We start from the raw sequence: 11,978 nt of genomic DNA, 5'->3' as shown, positions 1-11,978 counted from the left end.
TTTAAAATTTAAAGAGATCTTTGGTATTGTCTAATTCCAACCCCTTTATAGATGGGGAAACTAAGGCCCAGTGACATAAGGTGACTTTCCCAGGGTCACATAAATTAGAACCCAGGTTCTCTGAATTCAGAGCTGTAGGCCACTCGTTTATTCCAGGTATAGGGAACAGCAAGGGCATAAATCAAAGTACAGGCTGTATACAAATGAAAGGTCAATAGCATTAAATTATTCAGAGTGTCCCAAAAATAATGTAAGCACTTTTGAGATATCTGTATCTGGACTGCTTGGAAGTTTTTGAAATGTGGTTGGAAGTGCAGGCTAGCACCAAATTGTGGAGAATGTCAGGCAAAGGATTGGAAAGTTTTCTCCATAAGCAAGTTTGCACGTTTTTGAGTATTAGTGACATGACCAGATTTCTGGCTAAGAAATATTTTGATAGAAGTGTGAAGGAGGTCGAGAGTAAAAGTGTAAAAACCTGTTACAAAATTGATGACATATACCCTGGCAATTAGTAATGGGGGTATGTATTAAGCTTGACAGAAGTAAAAATAATGAAGGTCATGGCATTTTAGAGCCAAGACCTCAGGGGCATCTAGTTAAACTCATATCCCACCCACCTCCAGATAAAGAATCTCTTAAAATATGATGCCTTTGCTTGAACCCTGTAAGTATCCCACTCCCCTTGGGATAGTTCTAATGGTTAGGAGAGACAATTAGGGTGCAGTGGATAGAATGCCAGCCCTAGAGTCAGGAAGACTCATCTGGAGTTCAAAATTGGGCTCAGATACTTACTTAGCTATATGTGACCCTGGGCAAGTCATTTAACCCTATTTGGGTCAGTTACCTCATCTGTAAAAAAGAGCTGGAGAAGGAAAATCCAAACCACTCCAGTATCTTTGCCAAGAAAACCTCAAAAGAGGGTCACAAAGAATAAAAATTCCAAAACTTACCTAGAGTCATGCAACTTTTGTATGTCAAGCAAGGGATAGAACAGACCCTATGTTTTTCTGGCTTCAAGGACAAGCTCTTGCTATACACTAAGCCAAGCTGTCTCTTATTTGTTGCCTCCCCATGTGGGTAGAACCAGTCTTATCCCTCCTCCACTTGGTAATGCAGCTTTCATTTCATTGATGTATTTTGTTTTTTTTTTATTATTTTCATTCCTGAACATACATCTCAAAAGCCATTTTTAATAAAGAATTTTTTAAAAAGGAAAACAGCAGCTCAGCAAAACTAAACATGTTATAAAATCTTATAGTGTGAATAACATTCCACACCAATAATTTCTACCTCTGCAAAAGAGAGGAAAATACATCTTTTGATCCTTTCCCTATGGACAGTCTAATTCATTAATTACACTTTCATGGATTGTTCCATTTAAATTATGGTTACATACATTGTTCTCCTTTCATTCTTCATCATTTCACTTCGCAAACTTCTCTGAATTCTTCATATTAATTATCTGTATTACATTCACGTAACATAATTTGTTTAGCCCTTTCCCACTTGCTGAACACCTACCTCATTTCAAGTTCTGTGCTACTACAGAAAGTGTTGATATAAATACTTTGGTGTATAGTCCTCAACAGAGCATCAGGATCAAAGAATCAGCAAGCATTTGTTAAACATCTGCTTTGTGTAAGGCGCTGAGTATGCAAAGACAAAAACAAAAATGGAAAATGATTCGTGTTTTCTAGAAGCTTCTGATGGGGTGCTTGGGTGCTTGTGCTTGTACTTGGACCCCAATTTCTTTCTCCCTAGTCTCAGAAACACTAGCTCTGACAATTTCTCTCCAGCCCAAGGACACTGTGCCTAGCAATTACTCATGTGCGGACCCCAGTAAGACCCTTATCTCTCTTCGTGGTGCGGCTACACAAAGCTGGGTGAGAGAGTGCTGGGCTGCTCAGGCCCCAGCCCTCAGATAATGTCTCTGGAAGCCTCCCAATTCCTTAGTGAGCTCCTGTCTTGTGAGAAAGCTTTCCCTTGTTGCAGAGCATTCTCTAATCAGGACAGAGAGAGAGGGGTGTCTTGTCTGGCCCAAGGAGTTTTGTCCTTGGCTGGCCCAAGGACTTTTCCTCCTGCGAGATTCCCAAGATCCATGCCTCTGACATCTCCTTCCCTGTCCAGTATACTCCCTATACTTTCCCATCCATAGCTCCCAAAGACACCTGGACCTTTAGATTACCTAATCGGTATCCCTGGCATTCCTTTCCCATGCCCTTTTCCATATTTCCATCTTCAGTTTCTTGCAGGTTCCTTAAGAATCCTTGCCTGCTGAAAAATTAACAATAAACTTTCTGCCTACTTGACTTAAACAATGCTTAAGTCTGTGAATTCATTCCAGATGATCCCGTCCTGTACTCCGGTCTTTGAGGGGTCTCAACCTCTCAGACTGCAACACTTCCATAAACTACAAAAACAACAACAACAACAACTATACTTCTATAGGAAAAAAACAAAACAAAATGAAGAGTAGAACACTCAAAAAAGGAAGGAAATCTTTTTCGAATTAACTGCAAAGTATTTAAATATTTGAGTCAAGCTACCAAGACTCACACAAGACATATAGATACAATTACAAAACATTCTTCAAAGAAATAAAGAACAACTTAATTTGGAGAGATATATCCAGTGATTATGATTGGGCAGTGCCAGTTCAATTTTAAGAAATCATGATGTCACACTAATTTAGAGATTTTTAGTCCTTCATCAATCAAATTGCAAAAGGAATTCTTTACAGAGCTAGACAAGACAAAAACAAGACTCATTGATTCATTTACAGAAACAAAAGGTCTACAATCCCAGAGCAATAAGAAGTCAGAATGAAGGATGAATAGCACTTCCAGACTTCAGGCTAGGAAGTAATCATCATCTTAAAACTAACATTCAAATGGTATTGTCAAATGGCAACTGTTTTGTAAAGCCTTCTCTATCACGTGTGCCAGTTTGACACAAGTAGTGTGTGTCTTGTATTCTTGGGTAAATCTTTATGAGAAGTCCTAGAAACTACCTGACACTGAAAGTTTTATCTTAAGTTACAATTTAAGAACAGGTTGTTTATCAAATAGAAAGAGAAAACACCAGAATTACACTTGCAGATGTTAAATCATAATTGTTATCATACAGCTTCAAGAGTTTTCACGATTGGAGAAAGATATTTCAACTTATAAGATTCACACAAAAGTAATCTTATACACAAAATATTAGTGTCTTCTGATACTTTATGTATATGCTAGAGTTTACATGATGGCTTTCAATTCCCAACTAGTAACATACAACACAGATATAAATCGCTAAATGTTAAAAGCTTACTAAAATTTAGCCAAGTCTTATACATTAATTTATAAAATTGAGATCCTAATATTTTGCTTTCATGTTCCTTTCCATTGCCCTTTGTGTCATACTCATTTTATATTCTTTGGAGAGGGTAACCTTCAATGTGTCTCTGCCATATAGCAATACTGTGAGAAAGTTAGTATTAAAAAGATATCAATTTGCTTGGCTTAGTTGGAGAAGCTCTGCCTTTCTCAGAAGGCAATCCAGCCCACTCAACTGAGGTCTTGGCTGAGATCTTCCAGCTGGGCTACACAGGGCTTTTGTTATTCAGGTCAGTCTTTTTCCATCATCCACTTATGGAAGATTTTTGTGTCTAGAATCCACTTAGGAATGTTGCTGACTTTTTGGGTATGGAAGCATACCCCACAAAAGTTTCATTCTCACTAGCTGCAATCCAGGTGTTCTAAGTGAAACACACACAGAACCTGTTTGCATTTAGGAGTTTAAAAAAAAAGAGTGCTAAAGTTAAAGAGTAGTTGGTTTTATTTTATTTTTCTCTTTCTCATCACTCCTGGCTCTGATATTCCAATGCTTCCAGACCACTTCAAAGGTGTGTCAAATCCATTGCTTGTATCAGCTTTCATTCACGTATAGTTCGAGGAATTTCATTTCCCTATTAGATAGATTCTCAATTTTTAGCCCAGCCAGTATACCATCCAGAAAAAATGATGAATAAGAATGTAAATTATAATAGCTTAATGAATAGTGTTTGAGAGTTCTCTTGTCCTCTAGAGAGAAACATGCCCATCAGTGAGGATCTGGTATTTCTGGGTCAGATAGTCTGAAATTAAAATGCTAAGGAATCTGCTCTCCCTAAAAGCAAATTTAGATTTCACTGGCACAGTTTTGGTTTTTATAATCATTCAGGCCTTTTTAGAGTACACAGCAGCACATAGCAGAAACTTAGGATAAACAAGTAAAGCATTACACAGGACAGGGAAGGGTAGAGAAGGGGGTGGAGAATCAGTGGGGAATTAGACAAGGGAGAGTGAAAAGGGCAGTATAAGTAGCAGGATGATGAGAAAACATTACCTGTTCACGGGCAGGAGATAAAAGAAACCAAAATCTTTTACAATTATAAAAGCAGTCAGTCCTTTTAGATAAAACTTCAAGGTCTCTTGAAGGGACAGCAAGTAGCTGTTACAGTTAGTGGATGAAATCATCCATTTTATCAGATTGGAGTAGGGCAACTTCACAATATTATAATGGCCACCAGGTGGTTGGGGGATTTCTACATTATTAACGTTCATCAAGATGTGGTGAAATGGTTGAAATTCCCATTTTTTTCCTCACAATAGTAAATGTGGCAAAAACTATTTTTTAGGTAAGCTCTTACTTGTAAAGGTCTCTTCTAATAGTTAGCATCTGAATTTAGAATCCAAGCAACAGAACCTTCATTTTGGTCTTGGAGATTAAACCACGTGGAATGGCATCAGAGTGGGTTTTCTGGCATTAGAGTGAAAAGAAGCCTTCCAGTATATGCCTCTGTAGAATGAGTCTCAGATAGCTCCTCTCTCCTTTTTTTCAGGTGGGCCATTACTCTAATTTCTTTAGGGGGATGGGAAAGACAATATTAATTAGGTCGGTTCTTGTTCTAAAACTAGTTAGCACATGATTTAATCCATTTTCCCACCTGGGGCCTTAGCTTTTTGTTCCTGAACTTTTATACAAATTCACTAAAGGGAAAAATCTGGAAAGAACTTTAGACTAAAGAAATATCTATTTTAAATGTTGCCAGTTAAACTAAAAAGGCTTTAAATTTGCTTCCACATAAGCAAAGGGGTGTGTGTATGTGTGACACACATGCAAAGGAGGGGGCACACTAGTAACTGATAGGGGGATCAAGAAACCATATAGTCTTTTCTCTAAAGAAAGGGAAAAACTACTGAAGTGGAAGTTCACATGTGTTACCTGTTCTGATTACCCTATGTTATTTGACTAAAGTATTTTGAATTACTGTGTATTGTAAGGAATTCAATAGAAGGATATACAGAGGGGTTTATACGACATGTAAAAATGATCCATATCAGTTTTTAGAGTTCAAGCGGTATGCTTAAAGCAACTTTCTTGTTTTCTTTCATGAAGAGACAGATTCTTGTAACAGAATCTCAATAATTTACTACTAAACAATGAATAAACATACTCGAATTCTCCAACAGTATTTCCATGATTTATTATTTATATTATTGTTGCTACTAGGCATAAGAAGTAGTCGTGGCCGAGTGGTTAAGGCGATGGACTAGAAATCCATTGGGGTCTCCCCGCGCAGGTTCGAATCCTGCCGACTACGAGGATGTCTTTTTTTTTTTTAATCAAATCTGTCTTCTCTCATTTCCACTTTAACTGCTTGTTTCAAGCAAGTGTATCTCAAACTCAGGGAGAAAGCAGCAAGATGCTGCATGGTGAATCTGTTTACTCCACCGATCTCTCAGTCTGAAAGTCATTAAAGAAGTAGGCTTGGAAAAGGGCCAGATGGCAGGCTCCATGAAGGATTAAAAAGACACCAGCTTAGTCACTTTTAATATGTTCTCCAGCGTCTGACACAGTACTTTGCACATATTACTCGATGAATACGTTTTTGATTAATTTCATTCGACAAGTATTTCTGTCCTGGGACAGGCAGTTTCCAAGCCTGCAGCCTAACACTACTCTGACTGGAGGTTTAATTACTCTCCCTTCTTCTAAGAGTTCTTTCCGCTCCCAGTTTTATGTCCCCACCCCTCAACTAGAAAATCAAGCACTGTAACTTCGGAAACTTACTTTTCTCTTAATTTCAGGTTGCTGTGGAGCCTCCAGCAGAACTGAGTAGACAAAGTTTACATCCAGAACACAGAATACCCAAGGCATTTAAATGCCCCAAACCTGAGGGGACTGACGGTCAGAGAAGAGGGATTTTCCCCCCTCAAAGACTGCATTTTATGTATGAACTTGGTCTGTATGATATGTCTGAACTTCACTGAGATTGATGACTCCCCCGATTCGATAGAAGAAAAACCAAGCCAACAACTATAATATATAGTCTGGAATCAGGACACCAGGAGGGCAAAGATATATATTTGTTTTTCCGGTAAGAATATTGTAAAAAACAAACAAACAAACAACATTTTATTTGTTTATTTGTAGCTCTGAAGTGTAGCTGTAGCACCTGGTTATATGTGCCCTCCTCAATACTGCCCCTCCCAACTAGAAGGGGTCAGGTCAGAAAACTCCCAGTGACAAGATCCTCATGGATCTGGACCTCCTTCCCTTGTCCTCCTCTGTCATTCTTCACTCACTCTGCCTTCCTCTTATTAAAGACTGGGGCGAGAGGAACTGCCTAGTCTCTGGGACTGTTCTGGCTACCAGGCCGAGAGTTACACCAGATGAATACAACCAATAGAAAAGAAAGGCAGACTCCCACTCTCTGGCAGACTTCAGATGCAATTCAAATTCTGCCCTTGGGAAGCTAAGCAATGAAACATGCAGAATAAAAAGACTCCTTGGCCCCTAAGTCGTATCTCATAGATTCTGTGAAATATAAAACTTTTTCAAAGTCATCCTGAATCGTCTTCTGCAGCCTCCACGCTCTGAGGCAGCACTTAGTCAGTCGTGTTGAGCAAAGTACCGGGAATGAAACTCTATGTAAAAGAATCATGATTTACAAAAGCTACCACCAAGTTCACAAGGAAAAAGATCAGGTAATGGGGGATCCAAAACTCTAAGGCAGGCTCCCAACCTGGGGTCCATGAACTTGTTTTTCAAAAACTACTTTGATAACTGCATTTCTTAGTTGCTAAAACCAATATCATTCCTCATTCTCCTCCATCTCATAGGCCTTTGACAATGTTCATCATCTTCTTCTTGATACTCTCTTCTATCTAGTTTTTCTTCCTCTCAGTTCTCCTCTTCTCCATCTGATGACTGACCCTTGTGAATGTCCTTTGGGGCATCCTCCTCTAGATCACAACCTCTAACCACAGGATTCCCACAAGGCTCTGTCCTGGGCCTTCTTCTTTTCACCCCCTTACTTCACTTGGTGATGTTATCAGCGTCTATGGATTTAATTACCATCTCTATGCTGATATTCTCAACTTTACCTATGCTGCCCTAAGGTCTCTGCGATTCTCCAATCTATGAACTCCAACGGCCTTTCAGACATTTCCCACTATCCAGTAGACATCTTAACTCATGTCCAAAACCAAACTCCTCTTTCTCCCTCTATCTTCCCCCCCCCCCACCACCTTCCCTATTACTGTAGAGGGCTTTCCAAAAATTTGGTCCAAAGAACAAATAGAATGGGATTTCCCTTTATTCAAGAACAAACAGAATGGGGTTCACACAGAATCTACATGTGCTATAAATGTGCTTATTTATTCTCATTAAGCCAGAATCATGTATGACAGAGTTAGAAAATAATTCTGAACTCAGATGTAAACAAGCTGAAGGAGACCCTTTATACACTTAGAACAATCCCAACTCAGGATGCCTGTGTCATCCCCAAATTATAGTCCCCATATTCATTTAAACCATAATGTGAGAAAGGAATTTTGTAATGGGATAGGTTGTAAATACAATAAGATAAGAGAATGTCAAGGTGTCAAGTGAAATTAGAGATCCAGGATGTCTATATTTCTTTTATCATCAATATGACATAAGAAAACATAGGAAAAGTCCCATTATTCAAGATAGTGTCAGTTCAAGTCACCTTGTGTTTGGTAGTCATAAGCAGAAGAATTTTCACTCCTGGTCAGTGTCATTTGGCTTTGTAGTTGCTGACACAGGAAGGGGCATTTTGGGTTCACTCAGAGAACAAAGCAAAGCATGCCTCTTATACCAGAGCACAGAAATTATTATGGTAGGTTAATCTCAGAGTGGGCCAGATATGTCTTTCTCCTGATTAGCCAATCCAGGTTTTAGGCCTTTCTCAGGTGAGGAGGGCCCCAAAATCATTCACAAGGGGAATGCCATCCCTAGTCTTGAAGGCTCACAACTTAAGAGTTCTCCTGGCCTCCTCACTATCTTTCACTGCCCCATATCCAATATGTTGCCCAGGTCTTTTGCTGTCTATTTTGCAACATCTTTCCAATATATTCTCTTCTCTCTTTTGACACTGCTACTACTTCAATGTAGGGCCTTATTACCTCATACCTGAACTATTGCAATAACCTGTAGGTGGATCTATCTATTTCAGTTCTCTCCCCACTCTAATCCACTCTCCATTCAGCCACCAAAGTGATTTTCTTAAAGCATAGGTCCAACCCCTACCCTGTGGCTCCCTAAGACCTCTAGGATCTACTTTTTCACTTTGCTCAGCTTCATACCCTCTACAACTTACCTACACTCGTGTCCTCAGTAGTCCCTCGAACAGGGCACACATTCCTACTCCATGCATTTTCACTGACTCCTTCTCACTGTCACCCATGCCTGGTATGCTCTACCTTCTCACCACCATCTAATCTAGATTCGCCAGCTTCCTTTAAGACTCAGCTCAAATTCTACCTTCTGCTGGAGGCCTTTTGCACCCTCCCCCCCCAACTCCTGGTGCCTTTTGCCTTTCATTTACTTTGTATTAACCATGCATACATATGTATGTATGTATATATGTATGTATGTATGTATGTATAGGTATTTGCATATTGTTTCCCCTATTAGAATATGAGTTCTTTCATGGCAGGGACTGAAATATACATTTGCCTTTCTTTTTATCCCCAATCCCCAACACTTAGCACAGTGCTGAGGACATAGTCAGCTTTTAATAAATGCTTGTTGACTAACTGAAGACAAAGGAAGAAAGGGGGAGATCAGGAAGAGGAAGATTGGGGTAGATGAGAAGAAAATAGAGGAGGTTATATGTAAAGAAGGGAATGGGATGAAGGAAAAATGCAAGAGAAAAAATGAATAAATGATGAATGGAAAAAACACTCATTAAGAACTAATTTTGTGACAAGCACTGAGTTAAGTGTTGGAAATACAAACAGGAAAGTAAAACAGTCCCTGCTTGCTCTCAAGTTGTTTTACAGCACATTTATACCGGACTTGTGGATAGGGAAGTGCTGTTTCATTTTGGGAAGTGACAAAGAATGAGGAGGAGAGCCATAGGGAAGATGACTGACACATACTTTTCAATAACAAAGTCAGAATTTTGCTAGGCCCACGATCCAGAAATGGATGAATCAGAGCTATAAACCAGCTCTGGGGAGAGTTGCAGATTGTGAAATAAATGCTACATTTTTCTGAGAATCAACTTTTGTACTAACAGATGAGAATTCTACCATTGAACCAGTAACAGGGAGAAGGGATCTCTGCCAAACTAATTTCTTTGTGAACTGAGTTTTCCACTCCCCTTCACGTCATTGAATAAATGAAAGCACAATAATACTTGTATACACCATTTTATAGCAGCGTGGAATGTAAATAAGTGCGCTGAACCAAGACTCCTTCCTTCTTGTTTCTGTTGTTGCCACTCACTAATCAGTCATTTTCCTTCATCTGTAAAAGGAGACAGCTGTACTAAACGACCTGAAATTCAATAAACTAGCAGTTCATGGCTTTAGGCTCTTTACCGAAGCAGTTTTGGTGCAAATAAGTTGTTGTAGCCTGAGATAAATCCTAGAAGCTACTACAGGAAATGGCGTGTTATGTGAGACCTTGCGCCTCCCGCAGTTGGAGGAATCGTATCTCATCCGAAGCTTATTTATTAAGAGTAAAATGCAGATACTATCCCTGTTTACTTGTTCGTGTCTCCATTTTCATCTTTCTCGGGAGAAACTTTACTGAAAATACGATTCTGGAAATAAAAGGAAATATTTATAAAAAAAATTTTCTTATGAGGAATGTCTCTTTGGAGGGGCGGGTACTTAATTATACACTCAAACTAGATATTGGTTGTTAGAGCCAAAAGGGGAGGGGAAAAATTTTTCCCGCCCAGCGTGTGAGGTTTTCAAACAGGTCGGACCCTCGGCTATATAAATGAGCACAAGCTAGTGGTTGCTTCACAATTTATCTGCGATCTATCTGTCGCTATGTCTGGTCGGGGCAAAGGCGGCAAGGGTTTGGGCAAAGGGGGTGCCAAGCGGCACAGGAAGGTGCTCCGCGATAACATCCAGGGTATCACCAAGCCTGCCATCCGCCGTCTGGCCCGGCGCGGCGGCGTCAAGCGTATCTCGGGGCTCATCTACGAGGAGACCCGCGGCGTGCTGAAGGTGTTCCTGGAGAACGTGATCCGGGACGCCGTCACCTACACCGAGCACGCCAAGAGGAAGACGGTCACTGCCATGGACGTGGTCTACGCGCTCAAGCGCCAGGGCCGGACGCTCTATGGCTTCGGAGGCTAAATTTCTATATCCCTAGCAAAATAAAGGCCCTTTTCAGGGCCACACACTTTTTCCTCCTAATGACTGTAGCTCTTGTCTCATTTGACTTTCGGTTTACCCAGGTTTCTTAGTATGTGTGCTGTTTGGTTTTGGGGTTTTTTTTTTTTGTAATTATGTCGTAGAACAAAGAGTTTGATTGTATGCTAACGACTAGTGCCAAACCTACTGGGGGGCCCTAACATTTAAGTGGCTTAATAAAGCCCAGTTTTAGCTTTTATTTCTTAGACAAGAGTCAAGAAAGAACAGGTTTGTTATTCAGCTATCATTTACAGAATACAATGCGTTTTACCAAGCAGGGATGCAGTAATTCAGGAAAGCTAAGCGTGCTAGTGGACCAGAAGGGATACTGCATGAACCAATAGATTTCAGATCAGGGAGGAACGATATGGCCTCTACCCAATCAAGAGACATCTGGGCAAAAGAATACAGGCCGCTACCTAAATTAGTGCTCTGCTCTGGATATCTGAAAATCGTTCCCAGCGAGGGAAAACCAGAAATTCCTATCAATAGGCTTGAATTTGTTTATGAAAACAGGTAAGTGACTAACCTTGGGCCTTAGTTCAGCTAGAAAAGAAGAGGGCTGAAGTAAATTGTAATGTGCTACCAGTCGCTAAATTTGTAGCATTGAAGCGCCGTGGAAAGACTAATGCCTTGGAAGGATTTCATGGAAGGATTTCACAAGCTGCTGAATAGGGAGATTTCATTTTACACGTCATTTGTATTTCGCTCAGTCTCTTGGCACAATGTTATATGAGACAGAAGAAACACCAATTCAATAACTAATACACGCTATCCCTCCCATTCTCCCCTGGCCCACCAATTGGCTTTTTCCGCTTCCTTTCCCAAGATCCTGTCCTTAAAAACAGAAGATACGCATTCTAATCTCCAAGAAAACAAATCCTTTCCTACCTGGTTGTTAGTGAGCTGGGGGGTGCAGATGTTTTACCTGAAGATAAAAGTTTAGGTTAGTGGGGGAAGAAGAGGGCTTATGAGCACAGCTTAGCCTCGTTCTCTTTTTTGTTACTTTTACCAGATAGAGCGGGGGAATGACTAACGTTCCGTGCTTAAAGAACAATGCAAGCAGATACATGCATAGAGGGCTGAAGACAGTTTGCCAGACAGAGGAGTTGAAACTTTCCTCGATAAACCAGGGAGCTTCTGAAAATTTTTGAGCAAGAGACGGACAAAAATGGATTCATGTGTACAAAAAAATAATATTCTGGAACTTTTAATTCTTAATTGTAGGGACTAGAGAGTAGAAATGGGAAGAAATGTTACGATCTGTCCTAG

General features: G+C 40.1%; 1 protein-coding gene and 1 non-coding gene across 2 annotated transcripts; both read left to right on the top strand.

Annotated features, from left to right (window-relative positions):
* Window positions 1–5,544: 5,544 nt before the first annotated feature.
* Window positions 5,545–5,626, top strand: TRNAS-AGA (transfer RNA serine (anticodon AGA)). The gene has a single exon. It is a non-coding gene; the product is annotated as a tRNA-Ser (tRNA).
* Window positions 5,627–10,301: 4,675 nt separating this feature from the next.
* On the top strand, window positions 10,302–10,695 carry LOC110216652 (histone H4). Its single transcript, XM_020998513.2, has one exon. The coding sequence runs from the start codon at window positions 10,338–10,340 to the stop codon at window positions 10,647–10,649; it is 312 nt and encodes a 103-aa protein (XP_020854172.2). The 5' UTR covers window positions 10,302–10,337; the 3' UTR covers window positions 10,650–10,695.
* The last annotated feature ends 1,283 nt before the right edge of the window (window positions 10,696–11,978 follow it).

Source organism: Phascolarctos cinereus, unplaced genomic scaffold (assembly GCF_003287225.1).
Source record: "Phascolarctos cinereus isolate Bilbo 61053 unplaced genomic scaffold, phaCin_HiC Scaffold_5;HRSCAF=322, whole genome shotgun sequence".
NCBI classification, from domain to species: domain Eukaryota; kingdom Metazoa; phylum Chordata; class Mammalia; order Diprotodontia; family Phascolarctidae; genus Phascolarctos; species Phascolarctos cinereus.
The sequence above is the reverse complement of the archived record's forward strand: the minus strand, read 5'-3'. Positions and strand labels throughout refer to the sequence as shown.